Below are 27004 nucleotides of genomic sequence, written 5' to 3'. Positions count from 1 at the left end.
AGATGCAGTTGATTCTTCTATCTCGAACAGAAAATAAGAAAAGAAAAAGAGTAATGGTAGAAACACAACCTACCAGATGACATATTTTAAGCTACAAATCATTACCTAGATCCTACCCCACCAACACCAATGACTGCAACTGTGTCTCCTCCATGCATGTCAGCTGCATGTTTAACTGCACCATATGCTGTGAAAATAGCACATCCAAGAATAGCCGACTCAGTATATGGCAATGAGTCTGGAAGAATAGTCAATGCTGTGGCTGGAACTACACAGTACTCCGCAAGTCCTCCCATGCTATACATGTAGACAGGCTTGCCTGCAAACAGAACATGTATTAAAAATAGAAGAAGCAACAGAAAACTGTTTCTATGCAATAAAAACTACAAAGATAATGATTGGAGAAACTAAGAAGAGCATTTTTTTCCTCCAAGATGCCATTGTTGGGTTTTGAAGGTTGCTTCATTTTTTTCGAAGGTGAGAGGTTCGGGGAAGTAAGATCGACACCAAAAGGATAGGAATCATTGCACAAGGAAGATTTAGCCATCAAAGGTAGTTAAATCTTTCGTTCTTTCCAAGATTCCAATATTTTTTTTAAGATTTTTCAAGTTCTAAGTTATTTTTTTGAGCTTTTTATGCTAATTAGGGGTTATCATGCCAATTTTGTTTTAATCTTTTCAATTGTAGTGTTGTTAATTGTAATGTTTTTCATTTTAGGTTCATACAAAATGGCTGGAAGTGGAAGTTCTATTTCAGTTGCCCAAAATGAAGAGTTCTTTAAATTTGATGCAACCTCACCTCTTTGGTGACATACAACAATCATTCAACAAATTTCTAGTGGTGTGGGTTTTCTTTGGCATTGTAGCCAACGTTGAAAAGATTATAAGAGCTCATATTTTCAAGTGAAAGCTCACTTATGTGCCATCCCTTTACAAGGAATAAAAGTTTTCCTAGGGCCAAATAAAGAATTGTCAAAGGAACATCAACAAATATTGGCTTATATCAAAGAACGAGAGGACACCAACAAGACAAGTGATAGATCAAAGGCTCTTGCACATCCTCTTGCCAAGAGAAGCTTGCAGAAACCTCCTCATGGCTTCTCACAACAGGCTCCTTTCATAGCAGTGCCACCACCCTCTGAAGAAGAGAATGTTTGGATTTCACAAAAAAGAGGCCCATTGGACAAGGCCTTCAATAATGAAGTGCAAGAGGTTGCAAATTAGAGCATTGCTCTAGCAATGAGTATCCTTTCAGTTTCAACAATGTCAGATCACCTTTTTGAAAAGATATGGTGAAAAACCTTTGCAATACATCTTATTATGTTAGTTTGTGTATGAAAAGGTGCAAACCACCTTATTGAAGGAGAAACTTTTAGTTGAGACATTAGTGAGAATAATCAAGGATACATGGCCCGAAACAGGTGTGTCCATCAATTTTGATGGATGGAAAGATTGCAAAAATAGACAGTTGATCAATGTTATAGTAGTGTCCCCTAAAGGGGCAATATTTTTTGAAGGCAATGGATTGAGGGGCGAGTAAAGATGCAAGTTTCATTGCCAATATCCTCATAGAATATATTTAAATGATGAGTTCTGAAAATGTTGTCCAAGTCATAACAAACAATGCTAAGAATTATAGGGTAGCTAGGTATATAGTGGAAGCTACATATAGTTGTTAGAAACACGGTTGTCGTTGCACCAAAAGATCAACTTGTTAATGCCTGATACAACTACAAGATTTAACGAATTCACGGGAGGTGGTTAAGGCATGTCGCAAACCCGAGCACTACGCTACACAACACAAGGAGACCAAGGACGCACACCTTGCAACAATCCCCCCCTCTAGTGCAACCAAGGGGTTTGAACCCATGACCTAGGCTTTGATACCACTTGTTAGAAACACGGTTGTCGTTGCACCAAAAGATCAACCTGTTAATGCCTGATACAATCGTGAGATATAACAAATCCACAGGAGGTGGTTAAGCCATGTCGCAAACTCGAGCACTACACTACACAACACAAGGAGACCAAGGGTGCACACCTTGCAACAATAGTCGCATTTTTTTGACACCATGTGAAATCCACTCATTTGATATTGCAAAAGATTGGCACACAAATTGAGTGGATCAAACAAATCTACATAGCAAGTGAGGAGATCCAAATGTTTGTGACTAATCATCATATTTCACAAGCCATATTCAGGACCTTCTCCAAGTTGAAGTTGTTGAAGGTAATTTAAATTTATTTTTTTTAATATATTTTTTTATTTTTTATTTTTTATTTTTTATTGTTGATATGTGATGTGTATTTTTTTATACCATGTTAGGTTGTTGAAACACAATATCCATATCATACAATCGTATTAATATGACTTGTGAAGGTGTAAGAGGCTTTGAGTTCTATGGTCATCGGCAACTTGTGGAGTTTATGGTGGCAATCAAGCATAAAAAGAGCCCAATAAGTAAAAGCATTAATCCTAGATGATGACTAGTGGGTTCGTGTGGAATATAATTTGAATTTCACTAAGCACATCATGAGCTTTATTAGATATATTGATATTGATCACCTATGTTTGGGTGAAATTTATGATGGCATGGACTCCATGGTAGAGAAAATCAGAGGAATAATAGAAGCCAAAAAACATGACCCAATGGAATTGTGATCTAGTCCCTGAGTGTGTTGATTTCGATGCTATAGTTGCACAATTTGCTGAAGTCTCCATAGAAGAGGTGGCTTTTGCACTTGACATAGCTAGTGGGAGTGTCAATCAATTGTTTGTGGTTCAAATGAAATTGAACCAAATGTTGATGTTGACTTTGATGCTTCTGATGAAGAAGAATACGAATATTAAATATGGATGGTTATTTGAATTTTCATTGTGTAGTGACATTTTGAGACTTCAGTATTTGCATTTTTTGCAAATTGTGAATATGAAGTATTTAAATATTCTATTTATTGGCAATTATGAGTATATATATTCTCATACCTGTACCCAAGGAAAAAGAAAATTTGTCACACTTTGGTATCGGGTTCAAATACCCATACCTACACTTGTACCCGAACCAGCAACTTAGAATTTATATTTAAATTTTACTTTATTTTATTTTAATTTAGCTTTAAATGACATTATTATTAATTTAATTATAGATCCTTGTTTGTATAATTATTTTGTGTACTATAAAATTGTTAAATCAACTTATAATTATTTATGTAGCAATTATGGCTCTATATCAAAGTTCCAAGACTTGCCACGACTGGGCGAGTCCTGGGCCAAGTGACCTTGGGCAAGTCCCAAGGGCCCAGGACATGGGCTCATCTGAGTACTAGGCAAGTCCCAAGATTCACGTACTTGATCAGGAACCGGCAAGTTCCGATGCCCAGACTCGGCCAAAGTTTAATTTTTTTCTTTAAATCTCAAAAAATGACAAAAACAAACTTTTTTTGACGTTTCTCTAAAAAAAAAATCGAGGGCATAGCCCCCCACTTCTAGCCCATAGGAAAATGCAAGTGTGTTTCCCACACCCCTTCTATCATTGGGTTTTCTCACATCTATCACCTCGTGCAGCTTATCATTGCTACCCCTCAAACCCATTAGTGCCTCCACTCCCAAACCCCCACTAGATAGTAGGATCTACCTTAGACACCTTCATAGGAGGGATGCAGGCTCCTCTGAGCCATAGAATTGTAGTTATTGTTTTGATATTTGTTTGCAACATTTGATGTCATGGATTCCATATTCCATGCGTTTTGTATACATTTGACAATATTTATATATCTAAGTTTGTTATTTCCTTCAACTACAATTTGCATTTATACTTATGTGATTGACATATACTTGTGTATGTGATCAACTTAGCTTCTATTCGATGATGTTATTGTGTTTTTAAGGTTTATTTAATAAAGGGTGCATGAAACAAGTTTTAAATACTTAAATATCTCTAAATTTCTGGGGTTTTTCACTTTGCCGAGTCTATGTCAAGTTTTCTTGACAAGTCCCAAGTCCTGAGTCGAGTCACCCTTGCCGAGTCCAAGTCCCATTTCTATGCTCTATATTGCTTTCAAAGTAATGAAAATCTCTTCTAATAACTTAGAAAAATGTGTTAAATATGTGTATGTGTTTTTTATGAATGTCATATCCAATTGTATCCATATTAGGGGTCTTCAAAAATGGTCATATCCGAAACTAATACCATATCTGTGTCTATATCCGTATTAGTGTCCATGCAAATTTGTACATAAGGTATCTGTTGTCACAAAAGTTTGCACCCTTGCTGAGCTATCAACACAACAACGTCATGAAACATGGAAACAACCCTGAAGTGTGGGACCTTGCGCAAAGGGACTGAATCTCCGAAGAAAGTCGGCTTCCTTCTCAATCCAGGTGCAGGCATTGAACCAACTCAACACTCCAAATTCTACTTCTAAACCTATCCTAACAACTTGCAGAGGAAAAGGGGAGAAAGAAATGCTAAAATGAAAAGGAGGTGATGCACCAAGATAAGAGATGTTTCTCTCCCCACCTAGATTTGACACAATGAACCAATTGAAATACCCAGAAGATGCACAAACTTCGGTTGCATGAATGACCCCAAACGCATGTATGGAGGTTAGAATTTGTTGAATGTCAAAAGGGGAGAAGGTTTCCCACAAGTCACACCTAGAAACAAGTTAACATAGCATATACATGAGAGAAAGCCACAAAACATACACTTACAATGAAGGTAAGAAAACATACATAGCATGCATAAGTTGAAGGAAGGCAAGAATGATAATTTCAATTCATTCTCAAGCCAATGGCCAAACTTACAGTAGTAGAAATGCAAGAAAAAATACAACTCTTGAAGAGAAATGAAAGAGCAAAGAGTAGCTCAAGCCAGCAGAGAGAGAACCCTTTACAATGAGGCTTAACAACCTATATATAGCAAATTGGTCACAGAGGAGAGACCAATGGTCAAGGAGAGGAAGTCTTGACCCTGGCTTGCATAGAGGAATGTTAGTCAGGGAAGGCAGGGAGGTGCACAGACCTGACATGGTGTGTATGCAAGCAACCTGGCCATATCCTGACAAGGCAATCCCAAGAAGAAAAGTACTTCTAGAAGGTGGATTATCTGACATCCCAATGTCAGAGCATGCAAGCCTGACATGAAGGCCATCAAGTAACCATAAATAAGCATGGCCCTGTACTCCACTTGATGGCAATCTTGCAAAAAGCATTAAATGCGCCCCTGTAGCTTCATGGATGAAAGTAGACAAGTCACAGGGGTTGGTGGAGCATTAAGAGCCTTGAGTGTTGATCACGTCATTTGGAAGTCGAACGTTGGGTCTTGCCGCAAGGGAAGAGAAGTCTTGGAATGTGGGGGTTCTAAGATTCTGCGGTCATGAAGGAAAAGGCTTGGAACCTAGGGTTCCGGGATTCCAAGGTCATGAAAGAAAAGGCTTGGAACTTGGGGGTTTCAAGATTTCGAGGTCAAGAAGGAAAAGGCTTGGAACTTGGGGGTTTCGGGATTCTGAGGTCATGAAGGAAAAGGCTTCGAACCTGGGGGTTCCAAGAAGACAACACTTAACAGTTCATGACCATTGGCTTTGTCCTTGATCAATTGGGGCAGCGCTAGTCCATGGAACATATCTCTGATCAGTTCTCACTAATGGACCAAGGGTGTCATAAAATGACAACGGTATCATTTGTCTAAGAATTCACCTTTCACCTTGTTGTGACCTTTTTCACACATCACCCCATTGCAAATGGGGGCCCTCTCTTTTCCTGCTTTCTAGGGTTTTTGTTAGTGTCGCGTTGCCTTCCGCTTTAGTTTTGTCAAGTCTTGCTCAGTTTTGAATAGTTCAAGTCCTAAGGATTGAAAGTTAGTTTTTGCAAACCAAGTGATTCTAGAGTCAAGACACCGTCAAAGTGCCTAGAAAGGCCAAAGGACGAAGATCGCAATTAATTTGGACGAATTTGAACAACTTTCTATTTTTAGAAAGTCTGCTTTTTTGCTTTTTCCTATTTTTTAGGAAGTTTCGTTTTTGGCATTTTTAGCCCAATCCCTGGTATGGCTATTTTTAGAAAGTTTTCCCTATTTTAGGGATGTCTGCTTTTTGCTTTTTCGGAATGGGGACCTAGGGTTTGCATTGATACCACTGACCTGCTTCGACCGGGATCCAAAATTTCCAAGTTTTGACCTAAAAACCCAGTTTCCTACATTTTAGGGGTCATAATGCTTCAGATGATTTGCCTGAGTATGGATTTCAAATTTCAAGTTAATCTGGTTAAATTTGGTTAAATTGTGAAATTTTGAAATTTTCCAAAAATTTTCTAAGTTTGGCTAATGGATGATGTTGAGTGTTATGGTAGGGGTTCAAAAGTCCGCCCAAGCATAATCCGCCATGTTGGAGAGATGTTCAAAGTCCGCCATGGGATGCATCAAAAGTCCGCCATGTTGGGATGTTCAAAAGTCCGCCTTGAAGAGGATGGGATGAAGGCCTTCCAAAGTCCGCCATGCTTGGTGGAGAGGTCATAAAACTCCGCCCTATGGAATGAAGGTAGTCAAAAGTCCGCCCTAGGAGATACTTTAGAAGTCCGCCCTTGGTAGCCATGTTTCCAAACTCTGCCCTAGGTGAAGTAGAAAAGTCCGCCTTGGGAGTGGTCTCAAAACTCCGCCCTATGTTGATGTCCTTCCTAAACTCCGCCATGTGTTGAGGTGTATCCAAAGTCCGCCCTATGCCTTGTGGAGTGGAAAAAGTCCGCCTTGGATAACTTCAAAACTCCACCCTATGCCTTGAAAAGGTAATGAAAAGTCCACCCAAGTTTGATGTCAAAGAAGATGGTGGAGTCATAAAAGTCCGCCATGCATGGTGATAAGGAGAAAGGCCGCCCATGTTGAAGACCTCCAAAAGTCCACCCAAGTATGAAATTAAAGGCAAGCAAACATGAAATTGAACACTAAAAACTCCGCCCTACTCTTGGAAGTCAAATAAAGTCAACAAGAATCCGAGTGATGTCATCAAATCTTCCAAAAAATCGAACTTGTAATCAATTTAGAAAGTTGGAAATTGAGATTTTCAAAGATCAGCGAGTTAGGAGATCAAAATGGAAACTCAAAATTAAAATAGGAAAGAAGATATTTGCAGATCAAGATGATTTTCAGACTGAGTTCCAAATTAGAAACTTTTTGGAAGATACTGTTTTATGAGCCTAGTTCGAGTTAGTGAACTAAAAACAATTTAGAAACTTGCACAAGTAAAGGATTTTCGAACTAAAGAAGATGACAACACTTTCCCAAGATTTGAGTTAGATTTAGAAACATGAGTTGGATGATTTTGTGTGTTTCTAATTAGGAATTCAACTTCATTACAAATGCATCATTTGTAACTTCATTCTTACACCAAGAAGTTCGAAATTCTTTAAGCTAAGGAGAGCATAAAGAAGTGTTTGCAGATTGGAGTTCATTTGGAGAAAATTTCGATATTGCTTGCAGTTGGGCAAGCTTCTTGACAAAGGATTCACAGATTTTGGAGTGAAGCCAGCTGGTATAAAGAAGAATTGTTAATTCTTTCTGAGTTTTCTGAGAAACTTACAGCCTTATTTCAATCTATTCGAAGGTGAAGTTGAATTTACAATGCAGATTTGTGCATTTTCTGAGTTTTTTCAGAGTCATTGAAAATGATTTTAGTGGATTTATTCGAATTCTTAGTGAAGGAAAATCATTTTATTGACCAAGTAAAAGAGAGTTTTTGAAGTTATAACACTTGGTGTTGGATTGTGATCACAATCATCCTTAGGATTGAAGAATTTATATACAAAAATCCATTTTTGTGGCTAAGTATGAAAATGAAATGAAATCTTCAAACACTTAGCCATTCGCAGCCCCTATTTTCTTCAATTCACGAATTAATTTCTAACTTAAGCTTCATTATCTAATTGCAGATTCTAGGCACTATGAAATTTCAAGTGGACAAAGACGTTCCTCCTGAGTCAAGGATGACTTCAAAGTGGAAGAATGTTAGCGACACTAACCTCGGGCACATCAATCTGAGGGAGTTCAAGAAGCGGATGTTTGGTTTGGACAACCTTGTGCCTACCACAACCGCACGAAAGATGATGAAGAGTGGCATCATGCATGCTGCTGGTTTTCTCCCCACCATGCAATACACCGAATTAGTAGTTGAATGTGCTAGGCATTACCACCCCGCCAGTAGAGATATTGTTGCACCCGATGGGAGAATATTGGCAAATATCAGTGATGAGGCCATCAAAGAAGCCTTCAGAATCCCAGAATATCATAACGCTGTGTACGTGACCAAGGATGAAGTTGATCGCATGTATCAGGATCACTTGGAGGAGTATGACGCCATCGTTAATCATTCCTGGTTGGATAAGCCAAGGAAAGGTGCCTCCAAACTTCAGAGGAAGAGCTTGGTGAGAGCATACTTCAAAGGAAGATACTGGAGATATGATCGTTCTACTGAACAGGATAATGGGGAATCCTCAAGGTGCTCCGTTCGAGCCCTGGATGTATTATTTTATTAATGAAATAATGAATGGAGTGAAGATGATAGACTGGGCTCGGATGATAAGTGACAACTTGGATAGCTAGCTGAAGAACTTGGAAGCAAATAGGACCTTCTTCATGAGTTCGTACCTGTTTTATTCCCTGGCTAGAACCTATAGATATAGAGGTCTCACTTGCAGAGGGGAAGTGGGAAACAAAGAAAACCAGTTTCCAGTCTATGATTGTTATCCCCAGCTCCACATGGAAGAAAAGTTCCATTTTAAAAGGGTGAATGATACATTTCTCATGTACATCACACGGACGTTGCAAGGTGGACTGCATCAAAGACTCTCTCAAGAGTCTATGGACTTCATCAATAGATTTGGATATTGGTATATCCAATACCCGAAGTTCACTTACCTTAGAATTCAAGGGTTTACCGGGTCTCCCTATAAGCTTCCAGCTTACCCTACCAACCGAGTTGTGTTACTCGAGGTTGTGAGGCAATTGGAGGGGTATATGGCAATTCAAAGAGATAAACAGAAGAAGACAAGAACCTCCTCTCTCACGATTGGGAATAGACTGGAAACATGTCCATCGTCACAAGCTACTGCCACTGCTGAGAAGGAGTTGGCTTGGTATCCCTTTTATCAGTACAAGGCGAGGAAGAATTTCGATCCGTTCCACAAAATAAAAAGGGTCAAAGGGATGACATTTGAGCACAGAGCTGATTTACAAGATTATTGGGCTAACGCAGCCGATAGTTTCGAGATCAAGAAGAGATTTTGGTCAAGGATTCCCTTGAGCATGGTAAGAGCAACGGAGGTGTTTAGAGTTGCTGACCAAGTAGAGGACAGCCTTGAGCTTCAGCAGCCAGGCTTTGAAAAGATGAAGAATGAACCACTAGCCTTGATAGATTGGGCAGAGGGAGAGAAATCAGATCTGGCAGACCTCATGAGGTCGGTGGTCGAGTATTCTAAGTGGTGGACATCTAAAAGGACAAAACAATTGAAGTCTAAAGGTGTGGCCTTGACCTATGACTTGATGGGAGTAGATGACTCTTTGTCCTCCAACCCTTGTATCTCTGCAGGCAATGCCCGAAATCTAGAGAGTGTTGGGTCCCGGAAGAGGAAGGAGTTAGTTGGAAGCTCTGGAAAGGCCATAGGAAAGAAGATTGTAGGGGAGAGACGGGAATCCAGCGAAAGTCATTCCATCCCGAGTGTCGCACCTGCCGTACCTGATCAGAATGTTGTTGAGGAGCAGGAGATGGACATATGTATGGTTAATAATGAAGTGAGAGTGTCTTCTCCTTCGATCGAGGAAATAATGAAAGCAGTCGTCCAAAGTCCGGACAGAGAGCAAATTGAAATGCCTGCATCTCCAATAGTCTTCTTGGATGGTATAGCTACTAATCCAAGAAGGACAAATGATGGGTTTGATCAGAATACCGTAGAGCAATCAACTATCCCTGATTGGCTAAGGGAAAGGATAAGGGCTAAGGTCCCTAAGGAAGCCTGTTCTGAAGAAATCACAACAGCATTTCTAGAGAAGGTGAATGAGCTAGTCATAGCCAAACCGCCCAAGCCAGCCAGAAAGTTCTCGTTGATTCAGAGGGATAGTGCAGGATTCGGGACAGTTCAAATAGTTGTGCCGAAGGAAGGGAAAACTCGGGACAGTGTTGCCCCAGAAGACTATAAGATCGCCACTATAGAGTTGGGTAAGCCCACCCAAGACCAAGAGGTCCAGTACTTTGATGACTCTTGTAACGCCCTCAAGGCAAGTTTAGCTCAGGAGAGAGAGAAGGGAAAGAAGATTGAGGAAGAAAACCAACAATGGAGGAAGTATGTTCTCCATCTTACCAGGCCACTCAACCATGAGATACCGGTCACCCCTCCACAACCTCTTCAATAGGAGTCAATGAAGGATTACGAGGATATGAAGGGCACATTCACGCAGGCCAAGGAGTGGATTTCAGATATGCTTCAGCACGTGCTGATATACTGGTGGAAAATTTAGTGTCAACACATGAGTCAACCTCTTCGTTGGTCAGTCATATCCAAGACCTAGCTACCAATTGGGAAGACGTGGAGGAAATTCAAGATGAAATACTTCCGCATTTGAAGGTTATCCGAGGCTTGTCGAAGAGAAGTTTGGTGGATGCAGATGTCATACAAGCCGGGGATAGGTATGACTTTAACACCTGGTATTATGCCTTGGTCACCCAGATTGAAGTTTTGAAGAAATCTGAGACTAAGTGTTTTGAGACAGAGGAGAGTGTCAAGGAGATCTTGAGCAAGGTGTTTCATGTAGCATCAGAGATCTGGAAGAAAGAGAGTATAAGGGAGAAGCACTTGCAGGCAGAGAACCTGAGAGCCAGGATTCAGTCAAGCTTCTTCAAAGACTCGGGGATGATTGACAAGGGCGATCTTTCGAGGATTGCAAATTTTCTCTTCATCGATGAGAACTTTCTTGCCCAAGCAGTTGAGTGGGAGAACATCCTTGCCACATGTATCGATGATGTGGACATCATCGACTTCTAGATCAGCAGCTTGCCAAGTGTCACTATGGAGGAGGTCAGGCTTATTGTGTCCAGGTACATCGAATCTGCGAAAGAGGAAACTGGACACTCACCTCAGTGAGATTAGCAGTTGTGCCACATGTCACTTTCCTATTCATTCAAGCTGATAGTGCTTTGGGAAACCCTAATTAGGGTTTGTAAATTTCAATCTGGACCCTTGATCACTGTTTGATCTCGGTCGTTCATTTATTTTTGAAAAACTATATAAGGCTACCTCCTCTCATTTGGAGAGTGTGACGTTTTTGACATATTGTTGCGTAAGGTCATGTCCAGATAATATATTGCATGTGCGCTTTCTCTTAAAGCTTTGTAATCCCTATTGTTTGAATGATTTTTATGGTTTCAATTTCGTCAACACTTAGTTAAAATTAATCTAGATTTGCTTTCATTGTTGTTAATTTGAATGAAGGATTTGATAAGTGTTAATTGATGGTGTATCTCCGCTCATACTTTTGGTGAATGGATGATTTCCATTTCACCATGCAAAGTTAGTCTGAGCCCATCCTCTGTACATCCCAACATCCTAATCATAAGCACAATCCATTGAAGATTGCACCAGCTTTGTGTAGTTGTCCCTAGTGTGGTGAAGCAAAGTTTGGTTTCTCGAGAGCACCCAGTTGATACCGTCTCCGGAGTTCATAGGATTAGATTAGCTTTCCTAAACTCTATCTCTTTTCTCCTTTTTGAAAGTCTAAATCCCAGAAAATCTAAAAAAAAATGAAAGAGCCCAAAATTGCTAAATCCGTCTAAAGTCCAGCAATTCAACAAACATTTGTTAACGTAAGTCCCCCTTGAGATTTTCAGCATACACTATCCAAGAAGCTATTTCACTAAAGTCGCTTGTTCGCACATATAGACCTTGGAATCAGTGGTGATTTTTCAGGAGAGGATAGAATGCCTTCGGGTATCCTATTCTAATGTTTGGTAGATGATAAAACAAACATCAACACACCTATAAAAGACCCTCCATTCTTTCTATAACAAAGCAGGTCTAAATTTTAGTAAGCATAGATCTTTGTTTCCAAATCAAATTCTACTATGAATAGGTTCAGATTTAAAATTACTATTTTAGTTATCCTTACCTTCCTCCATCTAAAACCATTTCACATATCAACCTAGTGACTTGGCTCCATCTCCAATAACATCATTCTCTAAACATCTCGAAAATCAACTTTAGGCAGAAAATATGGCTATATGTGTTATTTAAGCACTACCCATAAAGTATCTATCCAAAATTTTGAAAAGAAAATATATTTGTTCTAAAAGTTCAAAAATATATAATACCATAATGGGGAAGACAACACACACACACACACACATATATATAGATTGCTTCTAGGGGAAACCCGAGCCCGTCTGCCGCCAACTTCATAATCAGAAATAACAGAGGAAAGTTGGAATGGGGTAGTTCCCTCAATGTGGTTCGAGCTATTATCATTGGCAAGGCACCGAGTTGGAAATCCACAATGTGGTTGATCGGAATTAGAGAAATCCAAGGCAAAATGGATTACCCAATCAAACACATATTTTGGGAGGCAAATCAAGATGTGGATTTTTTACCAAACCACGCGATAGATTAGGGGTGTGAATCTATCACATCAAATGTAACTTCTGCCTAGACTAGCTTCACCCTTAGTGACGGTGCTCCCCATATGCAGAACGCCTCCATTACAAACTTTTATTCTACAGAAGGTAATAATCACACTGCCAAAAGGACGGAAGGATAGGATAGACACAAATACATGGTGCCTGCATGAATAGAATTTCAAATTTCTTCAAGATACGCAAGCGGTCCTGTCCGCCTATAAAGACGGGATGCCTTAGATGTAGTTGCAAACGGGAAATCAAATTTTCTTTTGCAGAGCTCAAGTTTGGAGGATGGTCAAATCTTCTGAGCCACATGACGCGGAGACGGAGTACATCATCATTCCAGAGTGCAAGTGTGACTGTTCGCAGGAGTTTGTTGAGGCTTAGCTAAAAGAAATCTTTGCTTTCAATGACAAGGTTGAGGATATCATTCGTAGAATCATCGGCCATAAAATGTTGGAGAGTTTCCATTCTCACAACGCAGATCTTTTGGAGAAGTTTGTTTATACTATTGCCAGGACGACTGGAGATCATGACATAACAGAGAGGGTTGTTCGCTGAATGGTATGTGTAGAGTTGACTTAACCTACAATCAAGGCCCTCAAGATATTGTCGAGCAAGGCCTTTAGAGGGTGGGTAGCGATTGCTTTCAGTGTAGAGGAGATCTTTAAGAATGGGGATATGTTTGACACTATTGCAGTTTTACGAGTTTGTCTGTGTAGGAAAAACTTGGAAACCTATGAACATATGATCAATGTAAATGGAGATTTGTTTACTCTAGGGAAAATTGAGAGAGCCTAGGAGGTCATTAAGGCCATACGTATCCTGGTCTTCACTTTCTGCTGACTCTCATGTATCTTTTTTCTGGTTTGATGGAAATGGGTGCTACCCCCACAATAGCAATTTGCTTATAAAAAAACTGATACCGTGGGAGTAGCGCCTATTTTCAAAATTATAGAAAAAAAGATACATAAGAGTAAAAAAAGAGTAAAGACCAGAATACATATGACCTTTATGACTTCCTAGGCTCTCTTAATCTGCCCTGGGGTAAACAAATCCCCATTTACATTGACCATATGTTCATAAGTCTCCATGTTGTTCCTACACAGACAATCTCATAAAACTACAATAGCGTCAAACATATCCCCATTCTTGACGATCTCCTTGATGTTGAAAGCATCCATGACCCATCCAGAAAAGGCCTTGGTCGACAGGTTCTTAAGAGCCTTAACTATAGGTTTGATCAATTTTGGACACACATTCGACAAACCGCCCTCTCTGTAATGTCGTGATCCCCCATCATTTTAGCGATAGTATATACAAACTTCTCCAATGACTCCGCGTTATGTGAATGGGGACCCTCCAACGTTTTGTTGTCAAGAATTTTGTGTATGACGTCCTCCACTTCCCCACTGAAAAAAAAAACGGATTTCTTTCAATTGACCTTCGACAGACTCCTGTGAGCAATCACAGTTGCATTCGGCTATGATGATCCTATCCATCTCTGCATCATGTGACTTAGAAGACCCAACCATCCTCTCTACAAATGCAACTTGAATTCCGACTACAGCTGGTTCTAAGGTGTCCCGACTTTATAGACAAACGATATCATTAAACTATCTTGCATATCCTGAAGAGATCTGAACCAAAGAAGCATTAATCGTTTGGGGAATTAATCGACAAAACAAAAGTATAAGATTTTTTGAAAAAATCGACAAAAAATCAGATATAGTATAAAAAATAAATATATTTTTAAAATTAAATATAGTATAAATTAAATATATATTAAAAATGATATAATATACATTATAAATTTAAAATAAATATTATTATATTTACATTTATTAATGGTCTATAAAGATACGAATTTATAATTTTTAATTTTTAAATTATTTATATTTCTAATTTACAATTTTATTAAATTATATAATTATTCTATATAGTTTAATAAATGACACACTAATATAATATATAATAATTTTAATTTACAAATTATTTTATATATATTAATTATATATTAAAAATTAAATAATATACATTATAAATTAAAAATAAATATTATTATATTTACATTTATTAATGGTCTATAAAGATGCGAAGTTTTAATTTATTATTTTTAAATTATTTATATTTCTAATTTACAATTTTATTAAATTATATAATTATTCTATATAGTTTAATAAATTACACACTAATATAATATATAATAATTTTAATTTATAAATTATTTTATATATATTAATTATATATTAAAAATTAAATAATATATATTATAAATTAAAAATAAATATTATTATATTTACATTTATTAATGGTCTATAAAGATGTGAAGTTTTAATTTATAATTTTTAAATTATTTATATTTCTAATTTACAATTTTATTATATTATATAATTATTCTATATAGTTTAATAAATTACACACTAATATAATATATAATAATTTTAATTTATAAATTATTTTATATATATTAATTATATATTAAAAATTAAATAATATATATTATAAATTAAAAATAAATATTATTATATTTACATTTATTAATGGTCTATAAAGATACGAATTTATAATTTATAATTTTGAAATTATTTATATTTTTAATTTACAATTTTATTAAATTATATAATTATTCTATATATTTTAATAAATGACACTAATATAATGTACAATAATTTTAATTTACAAATTATTTAATAATGTTAATTATTAAATTATTTTTAATTATATATTAAACATATAGTAAACAATAATATAAATGAATGTAAGGATTGTTGCTTATAATTTTTTTTATAAATACCTATATGAAGTTTATAATCCCCCAAATTAGATGTCATAGTTTTTAATTTAGAGTTCAGATTTTAATTTAAAGTTCTCAATAATATAAAGTTACCAAAAATAAGGAAACGACCGAAAGCTTATTCTCATATTTCTCAAGCTTTATCAGTTGCAAAAACATTATTTCCGATTTTTTATTTATAATTCCCAGGTGAAACAACAAGACAAGGTGAGGTTCTTATTCAAAATGAAAACAAAAATATTTAAGGTTTCAAGTTTCAGTGATACAAAAAGTCATTTAAGGTTTTGCAGAGGTCAAAACATCCGGCAAAAAATTAAGTACAAAAATTTCGAACCCTAACTGATTCCATGCAAACTATACCCAGAATCGGTCTATTTTCACAGGTGATTTTTAGGGTTTATGTCATTTTTTTAGCCGAGTAGATATTTCGCAATTTTTAAACACGATTTTGTAGAGTTCTACCCGCAATTAATCGGCCAAAGTCGTTGACTAATAGTCAACGATTTTTTGGCCCGACTTTGGGGAAAAAATCGGCATTTATGACGATTCGCGATTATTCACGATTAATCGCGACTCAATGTCGGCTTTTGCTTCTTTGATCTGAACTTTTGATTGCGCAGGGACCAAGTGTTTGTTTCCGTTCTGTCATACCATATTTTCTCTAGTGCAATCATTACCTCCTGCATAGTCTAAAATGGAGGCGTCCTGAATATGGGGAACACCATCACTAAGGGCAAAATGTAATGTCCCCTTCTCAGCAATAATCAGTTCAATTGGTCGTTAGCCTATCCCAGAGACCCGTAGACTAGTCGGGAGCAATGATTAGGGTTTCCTATTTTCTAAGAGGATGTTTTGGCAATTTTTGTGGCGTGCATGTTGGAGTTTTACAGTTTTGATTTTGGATTCCTTCTGGGTTTTCAAAAAGCTTCGCAATGATGGTACATGTGTAGCAATCAATGGAGTTTGGTAAATTTACTATTTTTAGTAAGTGGGGGCAAGGATAGCTATTTTATGGGTTTTCTGGGTTTTCAGAGAGCTACGTGATGGTGTGACATGCAACTGGATCTGAAGACTTTTCTGGACTTAATATTTTTAGTAAGTTGTGACGGTTGCTCAAAATGTGGTTAAAATGCATTTGGACACACTATTTTTAGCAGTATGCTATTTTTAGTAAATGCTATTTTTGGCAGTGCTATTTTTGTCAAGTTTCAGTGGTCCAATTCAAAGGCTATTTTTGGTAGTGCAATTTTCAATATTTTTGGCCTTCAGTTCACTATGGCAGTTGTTCAGCATATGGGAAAAAAGTATTTTTAATATATTTTATTGCCCCTTTGGCCTAGGCGTGTGACTTATGTATTTCTGGTTATGACTTAAGGGGATGCCTTAAGGAGAGATAAGTTAATTTTGTAATATATTTCACTTATTCACCTTGGATGCCACATTATATTTTATTGACATTTTTATAAAGTATATTTGCTACCTAGTGAAGGCTGATTTGGGAAGAAAGGTGAAATGAAATGTAATTTCAAAATAATGTGAAATGAATGTGCATTTGGGTTTGGTGTCCATTTGGAGGGAATGTGAATTTGAATTTGGGCCCTCCAAGGTTAAAAATAAGAGTGTTGGGCTCTTGTTTTGGCATCCATGAATATTTTATAACGAAGTGCTGCCAAATTTGTGCTAGACTTGTGCTTCGAAGTTGAGAGCTTCCTAGCCTTGTGTTAGTTTCGTGCTTGAGAGATAGCACCTAGCTGATTGGAGAAACTATTTCTCATTCAGAGGGATAGATTGAGCTATTTGGAGATGGATTCCATTGATGCATTTTCAGTTTTCTGAGTTTGGAGTGTTTTCATGTTGCTGGTTGGTTCATGGCTGTAGCAGTTAATCATTCATATCTCACTACCTGATTTTCTGATTGTTTTGGGTAATGGCTCGTTGGATTCCTATGTGCTAGGCGCTCCTTCTTGCTGAGTTTTGTATTTTTTTGTGGAGAGCCTGATTTTTAAAGCAGATCGCCCCTCTCCAAGCAGGTCGTACCAAGATGCAATATCATTGGGAAGCGTGCATAAAATATTAAGTTCTATTTGGCATAGTTAGTTGTTTGGTACTTGGTCGCCCCTTTCCTAACTCCCATTCGCCACTGATTGAGCCATTTGGAGGTGTTTCGACGGAGATATGGACTTCACAGTGCTGCTGGTCTGATTTTTTGTGATGCTGATAGGCTATATCAGATTTGGTAAATTGTTCGTTTTGGCTTGCGTTTTTCAGTTCATGTTTTGTAGCTTCTTGGAGTACCTTCTTTATCTATTGGAGATTGGAGCTTTATTGTACTGACAGTATCTTGCAGAGTTGCTCATTGTAAGGCTGTATTCAGTAGTACTGAAACAGTCCATTTCATTTTGCACTTTACTTTCTTGTATTGCCCACTCCATAAGTGGAAGAGGCTAGCCTTGCCGCCTATCTCTATTTCATATTGTACTCCTGTCCTCCCATTGCATAAGTGGAAGAGTTTGGCTTTGCTGCCTATCTCAATTTCATATTGTACTCCTGTCCTCTCGCTGAATAAGTGGTTGAGTGATAGTTTTGTTATTTTTGGTCCTATCGCTGAAAAGTGGTTGAGTGATTGTCATTTGCTTAATTTAGTCCTCCCGCTAACAAGTGGTTGAGTGATTGCTTTACTTTCAATATTTCCTTTCAGCGCAAGTTTTTGATTATCCTAACCTTAACGGGTGAACATTGTTGTGTTAAAAAATCTGAAAAAACTAAGGGGGGCACTTCACAAAACCATTCCAAGCCGAAGTTACACTTGATGTGATAGATTCACATCCTTGGTCAATCATGTGATTTGATAAGAAATCTGCATCTTGATTTGCCTCCTGAAATATGTGTTTGATTGAGTAATCCATTTAGCCTAGGATTTCTCTGATCCTGATCAGCCACATTGTGGATTTCCAACTCGGTGCCTTGCCAGTGATAACAGCTTGAACCACATTGAGAGAGTCGCCTTCAATATCAATTTGTCGAAAGTTTTTCATGCATAATTAAAGGCCTCCAAGAAGAGCCACATATTCAGTATCGTTGTTGGTACCATCCAGGAGCTTAATTGAACTACCCCATACCAACTCTCCCCTGTCATATCTGATTATGAAGCTGGCGCCAGACGGGCCTAGGTTTCCCCTTGAGGCACCATCAAAATTGAGCTTCAAGTGACCCTTTGGCAGGTGAAAAGAGATCTATTCAATTGCAGTGGTTGTTCCAAACAACGTAATAACTAACATATCATGCCTTTGAACCTTCTTAGGCAGTTTTAAAGTAAAGAAAGAGGATCAAGACAACATACTAACATAACAAAGGGCATTGTACTAATTTGAGCCAAATTCCAACGTCCTTTTAGTTATATATTGTTTTAACTTTGTACTATGTATTGAAACATAACTTAAGCTACCACATAATTGCAAAATCTCAAAAATATATAATATAAAACATATTTGAAAGATGCTTCAATGATCTCTGCATACGTTGTATTAGCTTCTAAAATAATGCAGACCAATAAAGCATCAAAAAGAAATTGAAAGTGAAGTTCTCAAGTCCGTCAAAAAAAAAAAAAAATACCATTGCTGCGGAGAAATAGGCGAGTTTCGCCATCATACAGTGTTCCTTTAGCTCTGTTGTAATCAAAAAATGGTTCACAGAGATCTTCTTGTCCCTGGAATTTTTGTAATTAATTAATGTACTTCATTTTTTGGCAATCCAGTAAATCATAAAAATTAAGCTCCATAAGCTATGGAGATGACTTAAAACAGCTACAAAATGGAGCACATAAGCACAGAAATATTATTTAAACTTGCTTAAGCCAAAGAATCACCTTTACACAATAAAAGCAGTTTCCACAAGGCATTATAAAAGCTCCTACAACGTGAGACCCAATGGGAAATCTGCATGTTGAAAAAAATTCATTTCATTTTTCTTTAAACTGTATTAGTATATTACAAAAAGGCCAATGCTTATGAGATAAATTTTCTGTAATTGGCTTAAACCAGTCAAGAGCATGAAAAAATCTAAAAGCAATATAAACAGAACTCAAGGTTATACCCAATTAAGGTACTTTGAACAATGCCTGTTGTACTCAATGTCAACATTTTTTCTTGCAGCCTTCATATTTTCTCTTAACAAACTAAGCTATGTACCAAAATGCTTGATACAAACCTTTTAAGTGTGACAGAATCAGTATGTGCTCCATGCTCAACTACCTCTCCTGTTATTTCATGGCCCACAACACAAGGCCTTGCAAAAGCCAAGTCTCCCTTCATGACATGAAGATCAGAATGGCACACCCCACATGCTGTAAGCAAATATGGATGGGAAATTAGAAATGTTTACTAAAACTAGGTACAACAAATTATTACTCCCCTTTGACCACTAAATATATTCCACCAAAGACCATACAAATTAATAAAATGCTAATAGTGATTTTGTGAGATTCTTCACCCCAAAAATACAATGTATGTTTAAATAATTCCATAAAAATACTGGTTGTGAATATAACGATAATCAAAATTCAAATAATATGATTTATCTACTAAAATTGTATTGCTTGAGACTCGAGTAATTATAAAGGACATTAAAATCTTAGTTCAAATGCATTTGGCCTGCTTGTATTAATAATCTCTTTTTGCAATTCTGAATTCATCAAAAAATTCTAGAAAACCCTTTGGTAACTAATTAACAAGATTGAAAGATCTATATTTTTTCATCCAAAGTAATGTACAATCAAATCATGATGTGAATTCTGGTCCAATTGTTGTGCATATATATTCATAAGCATCTGTACATATGGGAAGAAACTACTCTTAAAAAGCATGAATAACAATGCCCTACATAACTCAACTGTAGCATTACCTACCTCTCACATACACTAGCTCTGTTCCTCACAATATAAGCATTTGCAAAACATGAAAGTTCACTGCACATATGTGGCATATATGATATACATAAACAGGATGAGGGAGATTCTTCCTTAAAAAAAGACTATGCATTGTAATGATTAGAACTAGATTTATTATACCACTTAAGCGAATGATCAAGGTAGTCAATCCTCATTTTCAAGAAATTCTGACTTACACAAAGACTAAGCACTGATATAATTAGAACTAGACATATTATACATCTTAAGCAGATAATGAAGTTTGCCACTCATATTCACAAAAGTCATAAAAAATGCATGTATTCAAAGGTCCATGCCAGAAACTCACCCTTATCTGCTATTTTCATTACATCTTAATGGCCATATTATTTGATTAGGAATCAATGCTAATATCAAATATATAATATATTATTAGCCTGCCTACCACGGTGACTATATAACTAGTATTTAACATTTTGTAATGTGCCCACTTTGAAATATAATTTAATAATAAATAATAATAATAAAATTAAAATACAAAAGAATAAAAGTAAAAATTAAATTAAAATATAAAAATATGATTAAATTTTGATTAAAGCTAATGAATGGTCAAAAGGCATGAATCGATAAGTTGCGACTCCCCCAAATATGAGGTATAAAAGGGAGAGAACTCATTTGAAGAGGGGACGATTTGGCAATCAGAAGTGCAGATCTAATTGTGAAAGGTTGTGTCCCTTTCAAAGGGCAGAAATAATGAAGAGTTGCACTCTTTAAAAGGGTGCTAATGGTGAAAGGATGTGTCTCTTGCCAAAGGGCATACATGATGAAGAGGTGTGACCTCTCCCTCACATGGAGAGATATAAAGGAAAGGAATCAAAAGCATCCAATGACATCACCATGGATTAGATCAGATCAGAACTGTTATTAAGTTGCAGTAACATCCATGTTCTTGGTGGTATGCATGGGGATGTGCTTAATATGTATGCTTGATATACGAAGCCTGATAATATTCTTATCCAGAAGTTAATAGTAATACTAATATAGACTGCAATGTGTATGGCAGTCATACTTAATGGCATATACATTCATAGTACATGAAAGACTATTATATTAATGGCCTAGACATTAATTTATTTGCTAATGCCTATGAGAGGATAGGTTGGTGTGTGTAGGGAGAAGCGAGTAAATCCTCACAAGTGATGGTAAGCCCAAGATGGGGTAGGGATGGAGTTCTGAAACCTTGAGGGAGCCTCCTTGTAGATTGGTGTCAGCACCCTATGACAGTAAATCCCCTTCCCTCATTAGGGTTAGGAAAGAAGTTAAGATGGGTCTAATATAATAAATATTGAATGTATTGTGACTAATAATTCATTCATTAGTTTAGAAATAAGAATTAAAACATAACAATGCATAGTAATGTGTGTTAAATATTGGGAACAAGCAGCCTCCTAATAGGGGACATTACACATTTCTACACATTTTTAAAATTTTACAATATATGAACATAACAATGCATAGTAATGAATGTTAAATATTGGGAAACAAGCAGCCTCCTAATAGGGGACATTACACATTTCTACACAAATTTTTAAAATATTACAATTTATGATAGTAAGAGATATGATATCTATAATTATCTCAATTTACAGGCTTGTCAAGTTATTATTTTAATGGTTTATTTCTTTTTGGTTCCTGCTGGCTAGCAGGCTAGCATTAAAGTTCAGCACCTCAGCTTGTTATTATTGGTTTTCTTTAGGATTCATTTGTGCTTTGACAATTGTTGAGGCTTGTGCAGACTACAGGGTCCCATAACAGACCATCCCAGATCACACAAACCATAACAGGGTGAAAGCACCAACTGACCATCAGGGTAAATACCTGAAGCAAGAATAAGTTTCAAGCAAAAAGCCTATTTAAAGGGGTTCATTGTTTCAAAGATCTATCTAACAAGATAAAACACAGCATAGTTTGGCAATGGCAGAATATCAATCCCTTTCATCCAACAAGTATAGCTAGTTGGTGACTCCATAGAATTGGCAGCATGTCATGTCCAAGCATCTTATGGCCTGCCCATTTTTTGACATTGAATAAATCTTTGCTTGCAAAAACTTAACATGTGACTTCAATGAGGAAAAGGGCACTTTATAACCCTTCGGAAATAAAATACCTATTTTCTTTAAAATTAAAGGTTTTAGGGTCGAAATGAACATATTTGCATTTTGAGGTTATAATCTCCCCGTGGGGGGAAAGGAGAAGGCTATCCAGCCAATCTCCATAAAAGAATACTTTTAGGGGCATCCAAGACCCATTTTTAAGATGAAGGTCACAAACATGAAAGGGAGATGACCAATTTGGATGGGAAACCAATTATCATGGGATATATGCCATGGCATCTGTGAGGATAGGGTTTTGGAGAAGAAAACGATCGAAAGAAGGAAAACAACTCCTCTCTTCACATTTCATTCCATTAACACAGAGAAAACAAAAAATCTGAAGATGTGAGAGGACAGTTTTGAGCACAGAAAAGTGATCATTTTGGCAATTAGAGTACAGAAATCCCTCATGGTAACCCTCCTTGATTGTGTAGGATTTTGTGGGAGAGCATGGAGATAACCATCTTCACTCATCCATTTTTTCAGCATTCAGTGAGCTGAATATATGGCTGGAGAATTTCATTCACTCATTTAATGTTCTTGGCTTTCTATTTCAAAAAGAAAAATAGCTTGGGGAAATGCAAATAGTCTTGTTGCTGAAATATAATGGATTCTTTTCCCTCCTCTATCATTACTCCTTTTCTTACATAGATAAGAGAAAAAAAAAGACAAGTGTCCTTTGAAGTCCACTTACAACTATCAAATTCACCTTGCCGTTGAAGTCATCCTATATGATGTTAAGGCTGCAGTTGCAATAAATGTTTTCCCAATTGCTGCTGAAGATGACAATTGCTACTAAAGTGGATCGCCCTACTTAGGAAGTCACACACAAACTTGCTACCAAAGATGACAAAGTTGCCAAAATAATCCAAGCTAATGATGTTGAAGATTCAGCTAAGTTTTCTTTTTCTGTTGAAATCAAAGGGAACATTTTTCACCTCAAAACTCATCCAAGCATGCCCAAAAACCCACACATAAAGCCAAAATTCTCTCAACCACCTTTATTTTTATTTTGGTGGTATAGGATTGTGTTGGTTTACGTTTTCTCATATACTGAACATTAGAATAAGATACCCAAAGGTATTATATCCTCTACTGAAAAACCACTGCTGATTCCAAGGTCTTTATGTGCAAACAAGCGACTTTAGTGGGATAGCTACTTGGGTAGGGTATGCTGAAAATCTCAAGGGGGACTTACGTTTATGAATGTCTTTCAAGCTTCTAGACTTACATGTATTTATCAATTTTAGGTTCTTTCTCTTTCTTTTTTTTTTGGATTTTCCGAGGTTTAGACTTTCAAAAAGGGGAAAAGGGGATAGGGTTAAGAAAGCTGATCTAAACCTACGAACTTTGGAGATGGTATTAACTAGGTGTTCTCGGGAAACCACACTTTGCTTCGCCATACTGAGGACAACTACACAAAGCGGGTGCAATCTTCAACGGGTTGTGCTTATGATCAAAATGTGGGCATACACAGGGGATAGGCTCAGACTAACTTTGCACAGTGAAATGGAAATCATCCATTCACCAAAAGTATGAGCAAAGATACACCGTTAATTAATACTTATCAAATCCTTCATTCAATTCTAACAACTTGAAAGCAAATTGTAAATTAACTTTTAACTAATGTGTTGAGGAAATTAAAACCATGCTAATCACTCAAATAACAGAGATTACAAAGCCTTAAGAGAAAGCGCACATGCAATGTATTATTTGAAAAAATGACCTTCACGCAACAATATATCATAAACCTCACACTCTCCAAATGAGAGGAGGTAGCCTTATATAGTTTCTCATAAAATAATGAACGACTGAGATCAAACAGTGATTAAGGGCCCAAATTGAAAGTTATAACCCTAATTAGGGTTTCCAAAAACTCTATCAGTTAGAGTGAACAAGGAGAAGACAAGTGGCGCAGCTGCTATTCTCACTAGGGTGAGTGTCCAGTTTCCCCTTTTGTAGACTCAATGTATCTGGACACAATAAGCCGCACCTCCTCTAGGGTCACACTTGGCAAATTGCTGATTTGGAAGTCAATCATATCCATGTCATCGGTACAAGTGGCGAGAGTATCTTCCCAGCCGAGTGCTTGTGTCAGGAAATCTTTGTCTATGCGCATGAAGCTAGAGACTCTGGAGAGATTTTCCTTGAGAACTGGCCCCGTAGCTTTGAAGAAATTTCCTTGACCTTTGGCCCTCAAATTCTCCGCACGCAGATGCTTCTCTCACACCTCATCCTGCTGTAATATCTCAGCTGCCACAAGGAAAACCTTGTCTTGAATATCTCTGACGGTTTTCTCAACTTCTATACTCTTATCCTCGGATTTTTTCAGAGATTCAGCCCTTGTAACCAAGGTAAAGTACCAAGTGCTGAAATCATACGGGTCACCGTGCTGGATGACTTTCCTGTTTACAAGATCTTGCCGAGAAAGTTCCCTGATTTCCTTCAGATATGAAATAATCCTCTTCTGAATATCTTCACTATCTTCCCAAGCTTCAGTCATGTCTCGAATTCTGCTCAATAAGGAAGATGTGGACTCATTTGCTGCTATCAGGTTCTCAACAAGTATGTCAGCATGTTCTGAGGCATCCGCAGTCCATTCCTTCATTTCTTTGAAGGTTGCCTTCATGTCTTCATACTCCTTTAACGACTCTTGTGGAAGAGGTATGGGTGGAGTAACAGGTATCTCATGATCAAGTGGCTTAGTTAGGTGGAGAACATATTTTCTCCATTGTCGATTCTCTTCTTCAACCTTAATTCTTTTCTCCTTCTCCTTGGCTAGTCTTGCCTTGATGGTGTTGCAAGAATCATCAAAATACTAAACCTCTTGAGCCTAAGTAGGCTTACCCAACTCTATTGTAGTAATCTTATAATCTTCCGGAGCAACATTGTCCCGAGTTTTACCTTCTTTAGGTACAACTACCTGCACTGTTATGAATCCTGCATTATCTCTTTGAATTAAAGAGAATCCCTTGGCTGGCTTGGGCGGTCTTATCTCAATCGGTTTACTCACCATAGCCAAGAATGCTTCTATGTTCTCCTCTGAATGATCCTCTTTAGGAGCCCAAGCCTTTATTCTTTCCTTTAACCAATTTGGAACGGTTGACTGCTCCATGCCACTTTCATCAAACTTATTCTCTGTTTCCTTTGGTCCTGTAACTATACCATCTAGGAACTCCCTTGGAAATTCAAGTTCTTTAACCTCTACATTCTTAATAGAATTCGGCTCTTGGGCTGGTTCTTCCATTACCTCTTCCATAGAAGGGGAAGGAGCTATTACTCCTATATCAATATTCATCCTTTGTTCATCAATTGTAGCCTTGACTGGAGTAGTGGATGTAGCACTTAAGGTCGACTGAACCTCGTCAGATTTATATTTTCTACTTGCATCCCCGACTACTTTCTTTCCTTTACCCCTTAGAGAATTTTCAGTGTGTTCTTTCCTTTTCCTGAACCCAACACTTGACGAAACACCATGGTTTGAAGACATCGATTCATTGGTCCCCATGAGATCATATGTGAGATTGGTACCTTTGGATTTAAGATCTTTTGCCTTCTCACTTGCCCACCATTTCGAATATTCAATTATTGGTCTCATAAGGTCACTCAAGTCTGACCTTTCAAAATCTGACCAATTAACCAAGGCAAGGGACTCATTTCTCAGTTTGTCAAAGTGAGGCTGCTCAAACTCGGGATCCTCTTCAAGTTGATCTGCTACTCTAAATACTTTTGTTGCTCTAATCAAATTCAGGGGAAGTCTGGACTCTGGACCACAATCTCTTTCTGATTTCAAAATTGTCAGCTGCATCAGCCCAATAGTCTTCGAGATTCGGTCTATGCTCGAATATTTCACCATCGACCCTTTTCATATGGTGAAAAGGGTCAAAATGTGCTCTAGCCTTATACTGGAATAATGGATACCAAGCAAGCTTCTTTTCAACACTAGCAGCAACCTGTGATGATGGACATGTCTCCAATCCATTCCCAATGGTGAGAGAAGATGTCCCTGCCTTCTTCTGCTTCTCTCTCTGAATGATCATATAATTTTCCAGCTGCCTGACAACTTTGAGCAATACATAGGTAACTTATAAGGAGATCCGAAGAATCCTTGAATTCTTAGATAAGTAAACTGGGGATATTGGATGTACCAATGCCCGAAACTGCTGATAAAATCTCTAGATTCCTGAGAGAGCCCGTGATGCAAACCACCTTGGAGTGTCCTAGTAATGTGCATTAAGAATTCATCATTGACTCTTTTGAAGTGAAATTTTTCCTCTAAGTGCAACTGCGGGTAGCAATCATAGACAACAAAGTGATTTTCTTTATTTCCCACTTCCCCTCTGCAGGTGAGTCCTCTATATCTGTAGGTTCGAGCAAGAGAGTACACCAGATAGGAACTCATATAGAATGTCCTGGTTTTCTCTAAATCCTTCAGTTGGGCATCAAGATTATCACTTATAATCTTTGCCCAATCAATCATCTTCACTCCGGTGTTTATTTC

At 37.3% G+C, this 27004-nt stretch overlaps 1 protein-coding gene across 1 annotated transcript in view; it reads right to left on the bottom strand.

Annotated features, from left to right (window-relative positions):
* The window catches only part of LOC131030646 (uncharacterized), a 110853-nt gene that overhangs the window by 49530 nt on the left and 34319 nt on the right, over positions 1 to 27004 (bottom strand). Inside the window, exons 2-5 of the mRNA XM_057961553.2 lie at positions 19654 to 19789; positions 19313 to 19382; positions 19060 to 19153; positions 106 to 319 (exon numbers count right to left, since the gene is read on the bottom strand). Of these exons, the coding sequence (XP_057817536.1) occupies positions 106 to 319; positions 19060 to 19153; positions 19313 to 19382; positions 19654 to 19789 (514 nt within the window). The remainder of the gene's footprint in view (positions 1 to 105; positions 320 to 19059; positions 19154 to 19312; positions 19383 to 19653; positions 19790 to 27004) is intronic.

Source organism: Cryptomeria japonica, chromosome 3, assembly GCF_030272615.1.
Source record: "Cryptomeria japonica chromosome 3, Sugi_1.0, whole genome shotgun sequence".
Lineage (NCBI taxonomy): Eukaryota > Viridiplantae > Streptophyta > Pinopsida > Cupressales > Cupressaceae > Cryptomeria > Cryptomeria japonica.
This window is presented reverse-complemented; position numbering and strand designations above follow the sequence as displayed.